General features: G+C 45.2%; 2 protein-coding genes across 3 annotated transcripts in view; one reads left to right on the top strand and one right to left on the bottom strand.

The window, feature by feature from the left end:
- The window catches only part of LOC311133011 (epsilon-sarcoglycan-like), a 40,288-nt gene extending 35,864 nt beyond the window's left edge, over positions 1–4,424 (bottom strand). Inside the window, exon 1 of one of the 2 annotated variants that reach the window (XM_084166431.1) lies at positions 4,283–4,424. In XM_084166431.1, coding sequence (XP_084022557.1) covers positions 4,283–4,319 — 37 coding nt within the window. In that variant the 5' untranslated portion in view covers positions 4,320–4,424. The remainder of the gene's footprint in view (positions 1–4,282) is intronic. The other variant, XM_084166430.1, reaches the window with a different exon arrangement.
- A 6,411-nt stretch (positions 4,425–10,835) lies between these two features.
- LOC311132764 (neurabin-1-like) overlaps positions 10,836–14,836 on the top strand; it is a gene marked incomplete at its 5' end in the record, with an annotated part of 114,751 nt that continues 110,750 nt past the window's right edge. The window contains one exon of the mRNA XM_084166060.1: positions 10,836–12,251. Within this exon, the coding sequence (XP_084022186.1) occupies positions 10,836–12,251 (1,416 nt within the window). The remainder of the gene's footprint in view (positions 12,252–14,836) is intronic.

Here is a 14,836-nt window from a genome sequence, read left to right as displayed (position 1 = left end):
GTGGGGGACCGGGAGCTGTTAGCTGTGGTTCAAGCCCTGAAGGTGTGGAGGCATTGGCTTGAGGGGGCTAAACACCCTTTTCTCATTTTGACTGACCATCGTAACCTGGAGTACATCCGGGCGGCGAGGAGGTTGAACCCTCGTCAGGCAAGGTGGGCCATGTTCTTCACTCCATTTGTGTTTACTCTCACTTACAGACCAGGTTCCTAGAACGCTAAGGCAGACGCCCTGTCCCAACTGTATGACACAGAGGAGAGGTCCATTGAGCCCGCTCCCATACTCCCGGCGTCGTGTCTGGTGGCACCGGTGATGTGGGAGGAAATTACAACCCCTACCCATTCCACAACGGCCATGGTCCCACCTATCGGTGGACTTTGTGACGGACCTTCCCCCCTCGCAGGGGAACACCACGATCCTGGTCATTGTGGATCGGTTTTCGAAGGCCTGCCGTATCATTCCTATGCCAGGTCTCCCTACAGCCCTACAAACTGCTGAAGCCCTGTTTACACACGTCTTCCGGCACTACGGGGTACCTGAGGATATTGTGTCGGATCGGGGTCCCCAGTTCACCTCTAGAGTCTGTAGGGCGTTCATGGAACGTCTGGGGGTCTCGATTAGCCTTTCCTCAGGTTTTCACCCTGAGAGTAATGGGCAGGTTGAGAGAGTTAACCAGGATGTGGGTAGGTTTCTGAGGTCCTATTGCCAGGACCAGCAGGGGGAGTGGTCGGGTTATATCCCCTGGGCAGAGATAGCCCAAAACTCACTCTGCCACTCCTCTACTAACCTTACGCCTTTCCAGTGTGTGTTAGGTTATCAGCCGGTCCTGGCACCTTGGCATCAGAGCCAGATCGAAGCTCCTGCGGTAGATGAGTGGTTTCGGCGCTCGGAAGAGACCTGGAACGCTGCTCATGTACACCTGCAGCGGGCTATCAGGCGACAAAAGGCGAGCGCCGATCGCCACCGCAGTGAGGCCCCGGTGTATGCACCGGGGGATCGGGTCTGGCTCTCGACCCGAAACCTGCCCCTTCGCCTGCCCTGCTGGAAGCTGGGTCGGCGGTTTGTGGGGCCATTTAAAGTCCTAAGGAGATTGAACAAGGTTTGTTATAGGTTACAACTTCCTATGAATTACCGTATTAACCCCTCGTTCCATGTGTCTCTCCTCAGGCCGGTAGTAGCTGGTCCACTCCAGGAGTCTGAAGTACGGGAGGTTCCTCCGCCCCCACTGGACATCGAGGGGGCTCCGGCGTACTCGGTCCGTTCCATCTTGGATTCGAGGCGTCGGGTGGGGGGCCTGCAGTATCTCGTGGAGTGGGAGGGGTACGGTCCGGAGGAACGGTGCTGGGTCCCTAGGAGGGACATCCTAGATCCCTTCATGTTGAGGGATTTCCACCAGAGTCATCCGACCCGCTCTGCTCCGCGTCCTCCTGGCCGTCCCCGAGGCCGGGGTCGGCGCACGGCTGGAGCCGCGCGTCAAGGGGGGGGGGGGGGGGGGGTACTGTCACGGATTCAGCCAAGGCTGACCCTCCTCCTTGCTCGGGCAGGCTTCGGCGTTCGTCGTCACCGGAGTACTAGCTGCTACCGATCCATGTATCGATGATCGACTTGTTCTGTCTTTATTGGTTACACCTGTTTCCCATTATGTAGTGATGTCTTCCCTATTTAACCCTCTGTCTTACACTGTGTGCTGTGTGTGTTTGTTATTGTTTCGGCTGTCGTTAGTGTGCGGGTTTGTTCCCTCCCTGTGTGGAGGTTGTGGTTATTTGTTTTACCTTCGAGTAAAGTACGTCTTCTGATCAGCTCTGTGTCCTGCGCTTGACTTCGCCTACCGCATTTCACTGACGCCCTGACAAAGAGTGTACTTTTGACCAGAACCACATGGGCCCTGGTGAAATGTAGTACAGTAGCATTGGGAATAGGGTGCCATTTGGAACGCAGTCGAGAGACTCCAGCCAAAGAAAGCAGAGATCATTGGCTAAGCTAGTGACAGGGTGTGCTAATAGCATCAGATCTGCTTACACCTGGCTCTGTGGGCACAGCAAGGCCTTCTGGAGATGATGAACCAACAGCCTCCTCTAATACATCACCCATTAATGGTTAATGCTAAACTCCCTAACCACGAGATAATCCCGCGGGAGCCATCACACACAAGCACACACACACACACACACACACACAGACAAACATACTAACACACACACACATGCATGCATATAGGCTAGTGTACACGCACACAAAACACACACACCTTGGCATGTTCCCTTGCTGCAGATCACTAACAGAATGGATAACCCGCTTTTATGCCTTTATGGACCAACCCGACCTTGGGCACACAGCAGCCTCAGCCAAGAAATAGTCTTTATTAATGTCATTGGCCACACAAAGAAAAAATGAGCTTGTCTGTTGAAAGGCTGGCTAGGCAGCAAGGGGATGTCCTCTGTCCTGTTGTTCTGTTCAATCAGCTGTGTAAGGTGGTGGAGGTGGATCAGTCTGTAATTTCCGGTAAGGGGGAATGCATGTGCTTTTAGTTCTCATTAAAACTACACAGATTTATGGGAGCGCTATTAGACTTGATCTAGCCTTTGGTCTCTCTCTCTAGACTGGAGTGACCCTACCTGGAAGTGAAACTGTGCTCTGTGTCTGGCTCTATAGGCAGTAGTCGCTAGCAGGGGAAACTGTGCTCTGTGTCTGGCTCTATAGGCAGGGGTCGCTAGCACGGGAGGACCACAGCAAACTCAGACGTCCCTACTGTAACTAGACTGAACTTGGAGCACAACCATTCTGGACTGAGGTAACAATGAGTATATTTTCTCACTCCAGGGCATGGGGTCTTTTGGAGAAGGTTAGAAAGAAGAAGTAAGCTATTGTGTAGGATTTTCAAAATGTAATTATTTTCATAGTCTCTCGATAGGCGGGCTCTATAGGTTGACGATATAGTTGCAGTAAAAACTCAGTGAGCATCAACATTTTTACTATCAACTGAAAGTCTCTTAACAATACAAAAGTTACAGTAGTTAGGTAACCAAGCAAATGCTAATTTACAGTAAACTCGAATTTACAGTAAACTCGAATTTACAGCATCTCAATATAATACAATTATGGCTAGTCAGGATTAGACTGTGACTCAAAAAATCTAAAATAACCGAAGAGCAAAGATTACAAACAAAGCAGAAGAGGTTACTCCACAGTCTGTTACATTCAAGACAAATGTGTCCATTAATGAGGAACTACTTGAGCATATCTCCATGTTATGATGAGTGGCTGGGATCAGTGAGGAGTCACAAAAAGTGCACCACTGCACACGCCCACTCAAAGTATTGTATGGCAATTCTCTGCTTCATGCCCAGATTATCCTGTAGTTGGCTATTTCTTCCAATCACATCATAAAAATGTGTGACACCGGAGACATGCACAATGAAAACTTAATAAACTAACAAACACAAACAAAAGTAAAATTTTCAACCTTTTCTCAAACTGATTAGAATATGTTTGCAAAACAACTACTATTCGCTTTAAAGTCAAATATTATAATTTTAATTCAAACACTGAATGCCTCCCTCTCATTTCTAGCACATCTAGACACAATGCACAATTAATCAATTCCCAATGTTGTAGCTGGGATTAAATAATATTCATGTGGTGAGGAAAGATGTTTTCACACGTGATTACTGTAGTATTCAATGTGGCTTTTATAGCCTAGGCTACATATAGCAGACTAAACTCCACTCCATGCTACATGTCATCCAAAAAAAAATCCCAATGATATGAGAAATGCAAGATGAAGAGAACATTTTCTCATGAATTGCAGGACTTATGACATACTGTAGCACAGACGTACTATGTGTAATGTATTGGTAGTTTATTCTACATGTATAACACCTGGGCTAAATAAGGTGATACATTGTGTCCGTGAAACAGGATGTTGGAGGAACATGCTAATCAACAACACATAATTGGAGGAATAGCAACATTGTTGCAACAGAACGTTATAATCACTTCAAATGGTAAAATAGTTACATTGTAGCTACTAATAACTAACAATACCATATCCTAAATAGCTCGTTTGCTATCTAGATAAATACAAGTAGATTTAAACGACAAGGCACCATTCTCCCCGAATAACGGGATAGCAAGCTAACGTTAGCTATTTGTTCCATGACAGTGGGAAGAAATGACCAAACCACCAACCAAATAGCTGTAGCATGCTAGCTTGCTACTAGCTAACATTGATAACATGAAAAAGCATGTCTAGTTCTCAATATTTCCATTATAAATCTATACATACCCATAGAAAGCCATATGAGAACAACCGTTGTGTCCATTTTACATTTGAGTCGGGTGAATTTTACATGGAAATATATATTTTTCTCATCGCTAGTGGTTTGACAGCCATAACAAGCATCCCTGAAATTCCAGCCTCCGCCTCCTCCTTCCCGAGCGCTTTCATTGGTTGGAACATCTGGAGCAGAAGCTGGAAAATAAGATGCGCAGTCAAATGAAAATGTATAGCAAATTACGCAAATCAATGGGGCAACGCCTATCATAAAACGGGTGTGATGCAATTTCATCTAAGTTAAAAACCATCGCTATTCAATTTACATAATCGAATTAATTAAAAAACGATCTGTCTGTCTGTGTTTATGTCTGTCTGTCTCGCTCTCTTTCTCTCACCCCCCCCCTCCCTCTCTCTCTCTCTCTATGCATTGCTTCCAAAATTATGTAGATGTGATATTGACCTTGCGTGACAAACACAACCCCTCCATCCCTAACACCCCTCCTTGCAGTGTGTATGAAAAAATAAAAAATAAAAACATGTAAATGTAAATGGCTCTGGATAAGAGCATCTGCTAAATGACTAAAATGTAAAAAAATGTAAGCCCAGCTGTAAAGAGTGCGGTGAGATGTCTGAGAAGTCTATTAAAATCTGTTCTCCCCCCTGTGGTGAGCCAGAGCAGACAGATGGCCATGCTCAGCCCCTCAGCCCCCTTTCCTCTTTGGGCTATTCAGCTCAGAGAAGGGTCCTGAAGAAGGAAGAAAGGGTCAGTCGGACTCTTAAAGGCCCAGTGTTTTTTCTGTGTTTTGTATCATATTGTGCAACAGCCGATGAAACTAACACTATAAAAGTGTGAAAATATTTGATCAGTGTTATTTTCTCATAGTTGCTGGTTGAAAATCCAATCTACACAGGACCTTCTAATCAGCAGGTTTGCATGGGCGGGAGTTTCGGCTATCCATGGTGACATCACCATGCGGTAAATTAGTTAATAGACCAATAACAAACATGGTTCCAAACCTCTCTGCCAATAACAGAAAGTTTTCATTTTTCCCCTCCCCACTCAGACCACTCCCAGACAGTCCTATCAAAATTCTTGCTTCAAAATTGTTTTTACTGCTAAAAAGCCATTTTTGTCCATTTTAATGGACATCTATTACAGTAAGGTACTTAATTGTTACCCAGAAATTAATTGATATTGATATAAAAACCGCTGCATTGGGCCTTTAAGTCTCCATCTTGCCCCCTTGGAGTTTATTATGCTGGGCACAGATACAGTAGGTCAATGTAAATAGTCTGGGTGGCCATTTGATACATTTTTCAGCAGTCAACAATACAGTAGTACAGTGGGGAGAACAAGTATTTGATACACTGCCGATTTTGCAGGTTTTCCTACTTACAAAGCATGTAGAGGTCTGTAATTTTTATCATAGGTACACTTCAACCGTGAGAGACGGAATCTAAAACAAAAATCCAGAAAATCACATTGTATGATTTTTAAGTAATTAATTTGCATTTTATTGCCCACTCCTCCATACAGACCTTCTCCAGATCCTTCAGGTTTCGGGGCTGTCGCTGGGCAATACAGACTTTCAGCTCCCTCCAAAGATTTTCAATTGGGTTCAGGTCTGGAGACTGGCTAGGCCACTCCAGGACCTTGAGATGCTTCTTACGGAGCCACTCCTTAGTTGCCCTGATTTTTAAGTAATTAATTTGCATTTTATTGCATGACATAAGTATTTGATCACCTACCAACCAGTAAGAATTCCGGCTCTCACAGACCTGTTCGTTTTTCTTTAAGAAGCCCTCCTGTTCTCCACTCATTACCTGTATTAACTGCACCTGTTTGAACTTGTTACCTGTATAAAAGACACCTGTCCTCACACTCAATCAAACAGACTCCAACCTCTCCACAATGGCCAAGACCAGAGAGCTGTGTAAGGACATCAGGGATAAAATTGTAGACCTGCACAAGGCTGGGATGGTCTACAGGACAATAGGCAAGCAGCTTGGTGAGAAGGCAACAACTGTTGGCGCAATTATTAGAAAATGGAAGAAGTTCAAGATGACGGTCAATCACACTCGGTCTGGGGCTCCATGCAAGATCTCACCTCGTGGGGCATCAATGAGGAAGGTGAGGGATCAGCCCAGAACTACACGGCAGGACCTGGTCAATGACCTGAAGAGAGCTGAGACCACAGTCTCAAAGAAAACCATTAGTAACACACTACGCCGTCATGGATTAAAATCCTGCAGCGCACGCAAGGTCCCCCTGCTCAAGCCAGCGCATGTCCAGGCCCGTCTGAAGTTTGCCAATGACCATCTGGATGATCCAGAGGAGGAATGGGAGAAGGTCATGTGGTCTGATGAGACAAAAATAGAGCTTTTTGGTCTAAACTCCACTCGCCGTGTTTGGAGGAAGAAGAAGGATGAGTACAACCCCAAGAACACCATCCCAACCGTGAAGCATGGAGGTGGAAACATCATTATTTGGGGATGCTTTTCTGCAAAGGGGACAGGACGACTGCACCGTATTGAGGGGAGGATGGATGGGGCCATGTATCACGAGATCTTGGCAAACAACCTCCTTCCCTCAGTAAGAGCATTGAAGATGGGTCGTGGCTGGGTCTTCCAGCATGACAACGACCCGAAACACACAGCCAGGGCAACTAAGGAGTGGCTCCGTAAGAAGCATCTCAAGGTCCTGGAGTGGCCTAGCCAGTCTCCAGACCTGAACCCAATAGAAAATCTTTGGAGGAAGCTGAAAGTCCGTATTGCCCAGCGACAGCCCTGAAACCTGAAGGATCTGGAGAAGGTCTGTATGGAGGAGTGGGCCAAAATCCCTGCTGCAGTGTGTGCAAACCTGGTCAAGACCTACAGGAAACGTATGATCTCTGTAATTGCAAACAAAGGTTTCTGTACCAAATATTAAGTTCTGCTTTTCTGATGTATCAAATACTTATGTCATGCAATAAAATGCAAATGAATTACTTAAAAATCATAGAATGTGATTTTCTGGATTTTTGTTTTAGATTCCGTCTCTCACAGTTGAAGTGTACCTATGATAAAAATGACAGACCTCTACATGCTTTGTAAGTAGGAAAACCTGCAAAATCGGCAGTGTATCAAATACTTGTTCTCCCCACTGTATATTATATGTGTAGAGATTTGCTATAATGTTCTTTATTGGGTGCATTCAATGCACGGTGAAGAATAGCATAGCATCTCCTCTTCTCTGCAGTGCCAGGATGTTTTTCTCTCTCAATTTCCAAGATTACTTTTTTAGGTCGCTTAGCAACAGATTTGAGGTGCTAGTAATTGTAGGTGGAGATGGTGAGTGTCATGTATCTTATCATATAGCCTATATACTGTAGTCTATATGGGGATTCCCATTCATTGGCCAGTTGAGGACTAAACACTGTATTCAGTGGGGGAAACTATGTTGGTCAGTACAAGCCTTCTAGAAATCGGCTGCATTAGCACATGCCTTCACTCTGCACTGGATCTCATTTTCTAAACAGACATGCCTTTGATCCAGCTAATCATCATGCCAATGTGAAATCTATTTATCCCATAATGAACTGCATCAAACCTGATCCTCTCCCCTTGCTTCATTGCATCCCCAATATGACCATGTCAAGTGAATAGTGTACTAAATACAGAATATTACTATAATAATACCGCTAGTGAGTACTTTTTTTGTGATAGTGGAGTGTCCATGATGTTGTTATTATTAAAACGGCATCTCCACATTAAAAAAGGAATAATGAGGCCCTTTCAGACAAAGATCCCTAGATTCTTAATCACATGACCCAGTCAGTTGCATATGCTGTAGGCTAGTTCCCTTGACTCAAGACTTTTATTCTAATACTGCATTGTTTTCTTAGATTCATATGATGTGTGGTGGTACATTTAACCCCTTAGGTACTGTAAATGGTAGGATAAGTAATTTAAACCTAACCCTATCCTTAACCACACTGCTAACCTTTTTATGATAAAGCCAATTTTGACTTTGCGGCTGTGGTAACTAGTGAAAGCCCCCTAATAAAGCCAGTGAAGTTATTTGTGGTGGTATTTCTGCCAGACTGCACTTTACTGGAACCCAGTCTGTGCAGATTATTGGACCAAACCATTACTGCGATGAGGTTGAACACCTGTCACATGTGTATGCCATTTGCAAAACATCATATTTCCTAAATGTAAAATATGTTTTCGTTACTCGTTGATTAAGATATATAAGATGTTTTCACCTTAGAAAACATCCAGTTGCGCACCCCTCATTGAGATCGAATATTTAATAGCGTGGACTCCCACATTGTGCACACGGCAGCATCACCCATTGCCTGCAATGGCGTTGTCTAGCAGTGTGTAGACCACGGCTTGTATGTCAAAGTGTCAATAGGGCGACACAGTACTGGACTATCGACGGGCTTGAATGGAAATGTCGTATTGGAGGGGATTTATAACGATAGCAGAGTATTTCATGTGAATTTTTACTGGACTATGTTATCACATGAAGCAATGAACGTAAGTCACTCTTTTGTTTTGTGCATTGTGAAACATCGAGGGTAGCCTAGTGTAAACAGTTAACTTCTGCTTTTTCTATACATGATAAACAACACTATGCAGTAGGCCTATCGTTTTCCTTTTACATGGGCTACTGAAATTAAATAATGTATTATAATATATAGAGTTCATATGGAGCTGACAACCATGTATGTGTGGGTGATGCGCGTCTATCTGTTAGATTTAGGATAGAGCTCGAGCTGATACAATGTTACACGTTCCAGTTTTATCTTCGTCTCGAAGTTTACCATTTATGTCGGACGTTGATAAATGGCTGGGCAGATAGGCTACTGCTTTCCGAAAATGATTCTAGCACGTTTATATTGTTTATCATAGCAGCAAACGGGTGCATTTGCAGAACGTTGCAATTTGACATTTTCGTTGACCAGCTAGCTGATGATGATAATCGACTGGGTGCTATGCAACTGCTGTCAGCATCCGATATCTTTTCAGTCATTGTAAAATGTATCCGATATCTTTTCACTTTGTAATATTGTAACATTTGTCTTTGTTCTCGTGTGTCTCAGTGTTCTCCACCTGATAGCCTACGTAGCCCATGTGGGATTTTTTTATTAGCAAATGTGAATCTCACAAACAGGGTGGTATGATGAAATTACAGTAACATAATAGTAATAACACATTTGAAATAAGGGCATTTTTATAATGAAATGAAAATTGCGTTGTTCATACTCAAATTATATCAACATTATGTAAACAAATGGAATCCACAGTGATTTGGATCGTTTTTATCAATGGATTATATCACAGTTATGTGTGTGGTGTGTAAACAACTCCCCCTTGCACCCTTTGCCTAAAATCGTCTAGCCTGCATTTTTCTGCCTGCCTGCTTTATGAGCTGAACTGTCCTTTGGTCCTTGTATTAATCGAGATGATCATGCAGAATGCCTCGGGCTGGGGCTGTGGTGAGGCAGTAAACTACATGGTCAGACCTCAGGCTCAGGATAGGCTACTATCCTACACTGAAAAGATTAACATTAGGACCATAATGGAGAGAAGACATGTCTCTATCACACAAACATTGAATTTGTGTTGCAAGGTGCTATAGTTCACATTTATTCATGTAAATGTATTCAACAATGTTCAAGATGTTTCGTGTTTAGTTGAGTCTCTATCTCCAGAAGGCCCACACATGATTTCCATCACCCATATTGATCAGGGCTTGTTTTAGCTTACACATGAGGAAGTGAGTATTGATTAGATAAATGGGTCAACTCACTGCTTTCTGAACAGAGGAAACATTACCATCAGGATGTGTTTTAGTAGTGATGGAGATAAAAAACATACAGTTGCATATCGGGATATTATTTTTGATGATATATCGTATTGTATCGTTTTGACAATATTGCAATATGGCTGTACCTTCACCAAAACTCCAGTATTTTTCCTTCATAGCTTGTTCTCCATCTTCTTTTTAAATAGGGAGCCAATTTGTTTTCAGCACTTTTATTTCCATGACTGATCAAAACTCATTTTCCCATGGCTCTCTCTTCTCCCTCTGCAGCAAACATATGGTGGGCAATATGTTTGGACCATGGAATCGCAATAAAATAACAGTATTGAATCGCAATACATATAGAATCGTGAGAATCTCAATACATATATTTTATATTCAGTGCATTTCTAGTGCTAAGAGCTTTTAACAGATAGAGCGTCGTCTATGATTACCTTGCACTTTAAGTTAAGATTAATTCATGCTAGGAATGGCATTTATGAAATGTTCTAATGCTGAATTGCAATTGATCTCCCCCTCATGTTGTAGTGTAAAACATCATTATGACAGGTTGGTTGGTATCTCTTGTATCTAACAGGCATCTCCTTTTATCTCCCAGGTGTCCATGGCCTCTAATGAAGTGTGAAATCAAATCACAGTGATAATCACACAGGCAGGGCACTCGCTGGACGCTACAGTAGTATATGTGAGATGAAGGCCCAGCGATGCTGCTGAGAGCCCCTCCTCCTCCTCGCCTCTGACTCCATCATGCTGAAGACGGCGGCCTCGGGGGAGAGGACCGCTCTCCGGAGCGCCTCCCCCCACCGCAACGCCTACAGGACAGAGTTCCAGGCCCTAAAGAAGGCCTTCGACCAGCCGCCCCGGCAGGACAGCAAGGAGCCCCAGCTCAAGGACACCGAGCGGGTCACCCAGCGCCGGGGACGACAGTATGGAGCCCACGTCAGCCGCATCAAGGACATGTTCATGCAGATGCAGGGCACGGAGAGCGCCGGCACTGCCACCAGGCAGGAAGACCCGTTGCCTCAGAAGATGACCAAGCCCTCCAACTTCATCAACAAGGCGGACGGCTCAGTCATCAAGCTGACGCAGCACCCTACAGCGGACCGGACCAGCGCAGGGTCAAAGGTCGTAGAGACCAGGAAGCTGTTTGAGCAGCAGTCACGTGACGCGTCCCAGTCGCCTGTCTACTCCTACGGCCGGGAGAAGAGGGGTTCCCATGAGCACCTGGACGACTGGCGAGGGTCGCGCTCCAACAGGGGCAGCACAGACTCCCTGGACTCGCTGTGTTCCAGAACGGAAGCCCAGTCGCCCACCGTGAGCCAGCTGAGCGCTGTGTTTGAAAATGTCGACCACCAGGGAGGGGGAGGAGGGGGCGGGGGTCCATTCCGGCGAGGCTACGGAGGCCGGGCACTCTACTCCCCTGATAACTTCCACCGGCACGGCGACCTCAGCGAAGATGACTCGCGCCAGTCCCCGGTGCGTGGTGGAGGGTACAGGAACCGCGTGGGGGGCAAACTTCCCGTGTCCTCATCCTCAGAGGACCTCCTCAGCCCTAGCCCGCTGTCGGAGGCGGTGGAGCTAAAACCCTTCCTGCAAGAGAAGGAGTCCCAGGAAAGAGAGGAGACAACAGGGGAGTTAGGACAGAGGGACAGGGAGAGACATCCTGTAGGGGCCACCACCAACGGAGGGGAAGTGAACGGATCGTATGAGGAGAAACAGACGGAGGAAACCGAGACCTCCAGAGAGACGGAGGGAGTCTGCACGGACTCACGGCCCACAAATGACGCCACCGTTGGGGATAAGACTTCAGAGGACACCTATGATACCCCAGCTACCCCAGCCCAGGACGAGGCAGAAGCCCGTGGGGAGGAGGTGGAGGTGGAGAAGGCTTCCTCCTCCCCCAGGGTCTCTCCAGAGGACCAGGCAGAAGAGCCCAATGAGGAATACAGTGGGAACGAGAGGGTGATTTTTAACGCGGACGGGGACGCTTGCTACCAAGGCTGGGGGGAGAGCTGTACTGACCCTGAGGATGACCTTTACGGTGACGATGATGTCATCTATGACCCTGGGAATGATCTTACTGAGATCCCTGGTCTACCAGAGGAAGAGAAGGAGGATATCCCTCAGAAGAGAAAACTACGCTTCAGCACCAAACCCATGATGGTAAGTCTGTTTTTTCATGTTGTGGCTTTTTACCTCATCAGTGTTGGGTAATATTTCCAGGTGTAAGGTGCTGGGTCAGTTTCATATTTCCCCCACTAATGGTTAAGGTTAAGATTGATGTAGGAAAAGCTGATCCTAGATCTGTTAACATTTAATGTTTTTCGGGTCATTTAATTATGATGAGATAATCTGAGTTTAGCCGACTCCCTTCATGTCCCAACATACCATTTATAATACCATTAGTCAGGTAACTTGTATTTGGAGATTTGATTTGAACATAGAACTCCTCAACCTACAGTACCAAAGGTACAGGGCAAGGGATTACGTTGATGTACATTTTTATACATTTTTAGAATATGTTTGCATCACATTTAGCCATAGCAGGTCAGATGAATTCAGCAGATTATTCTGAATATATAAAACTCTTTACATTATTACAGTTCTGTTTTCGAAGGATTACATCCTGTTTATAATGGGTGCGTCTCGTTTCAAATACCTCCAGTTGCTTTATTTGCTTGTTCTTGGAGATCTGTTGACTCTGCGGCAAACAATGACCTCCCTGTCTGTGTTATTGCTACTGATATGAACATTAACACTGATCAAGAACTGTGTGTGTCTGTGTGTGTGTGTGTGTGTGTCTGTGTGTGTGTGTGTGTGTGTGTGTGTCTAAGAAGGGAGTGTGTATGGGATCAGAGGCTAGCTAAGACAAACATTCCAAAGATTGGGGATCGATCCTATTAACATGCTGTAACGGAGTAGAACAAGTACCCCAGTTATATGTGATGTTGGACCTGCTAATCTTCCTCACATACTTACACACACAGGAGCAGCCGGAACACACACTAATGGAGGCACATGAACGCACACGCCGGCACACACACATATATACACATTTGTGTGCTGTGGCTTTTCCCTTATTGAAGAGGATAGGGTCAGCGAGGTTTACTTTTTCGTATGAAGGAAACCATATTCTTAAAATTCCATAATCAGATCACATCCCCACGCCACACTCAATTTTAATTATCAGATAAGCCGGCTAATTCTAAACGTGATACTGTATATAGGTCTGCCAGACATGCTGCCCAATGTATTATAATTATACAAATAAACCATAACCAGCCATCACAATATGAAACATTGACTGCTTTTAAAACAGGAATATTGGGGGTTGAGGGTTAGAGGGTTAGAAAAATGTATTGAAGTGTCACTCCACAATGATACAATAATACAAAATACAAAAACAACACTTTGTGGACCATTTTTTGTGTTTTGAGGCACTAAAATCAATCATGGTCAAACGTGTATGTGTGTGTGTGTGTGGAGCTGAAATGTTAAGGAGCTCCAGGCATCTGTTCTCCCAGAGAAGGTCTTAGCTCCTGCTCTTTAATCATATGGAATATTAAACTGATGTAGTGTTTTTTTCTCCTTCTCTCTCTCTCTCTCTCCCCCCCCCCCCCCCCCCTCTTTCTCCCCCCTCTCCTTCTCTCTCTCCCCTCTTTCTCTCTCCTCTCCTTCTCTCTCTCTCCCCTCCTTCTCTCTCCCCCTCTCCTTCTCTCTCTCTCTTCTCTCTCTCTCCTCTCTCCCCTCTCTCTCTCTCTCTCTCTCTCTCTCTCTCTCTCTCTCTCTCTCCTCTCCTTCTCTCTCTCCACTCTCTCTCTCCTCTCCTGCTCTCTCTCTCCCCTCTCCTTCTCTCTCTCCCCTCTCCTTCTCTCTCTCCCCTCTCTCTCCTCTCCTTCTCTCTCTCCCCTCCTTCTCTATCTCCTCTCCTTCTCTCTCTCTCCCCTCTCATTCTCTCTCTCTCTCTCTTCTCCTTCTCTCTCTCTCCCCCCTCTCTCTCTCTCTCCTCTCCTTCTCTCTCTCCCCCCTCTCCTTCTCTCTCTCTCCCCTCTCTCTCTCCCCTCTCATTCTCTCTCTCTCCCCTCTCCTTCTCTCTCTCTCCCCTCATGTCATACCCCATCAGAACCCAAAATAAAAGCTTGTTTTACTCCAATGTTTGCAAACAAAGTAAATGTAAACAAACACTCTATAGACTCAAAACATGGTTAAAACTATCATTTTGATATCATGGATGGTCAGTCCTTTCATCCATACCTCTGTCTATTCATTTGAGAGTGGTTACATTTGTCCAGTGCTCAGCTTTTTTGTTGTTTCAACTGCTGATTCCCCCTTTAATTGATCTGGAAATCTATTTGGAGGCTGCTAGCAGCTTGGGGAAATCTGGTACATAAGCTTGTGGCGGCTGGTGATATAAAAACACACTTTGTTTATTCCTTTCTGAATTGATGCACACACATTTAATGCCGGTATACTGCTCTATACAAACAGAAAGATTGTTTAACTAACTGATTTTTATTTATATATTTAGGTACCAGGTGAGATGTTTTCCCCTCCCTACTTATGATCTCCATACACCCACTTATTTATAACAGAGTATCCCAGTGTGGAGGGACTCTGCTGGGCTTGTCTGAGGCAGAGCCAGCCTCTTTTCCTGGAGGGTCTGGGTCTGACGCATAGGACATCAGTCTTACTGGTCATAAGAGCCACTCAGCTTATCCTTGGCATCATGGCCTCCTCAGCCAGTCATG

The sequence above is a fragment of the Coregonus lavaretus genome (assembly GCF_964263955.1).
Source record: "Coregonus lavaretus genome assembly, chromosome: 7".
Classification (NCBI taxonomy): Eukaryota; Metazoa; Chordata; class Actinopteri; order Salmoniformes; family Salmonidae; genus Coregonus; species Coregonus lavaretus.
This window is presented reverse-complemented; position numbering and strand designations above follow the sequence as displayed.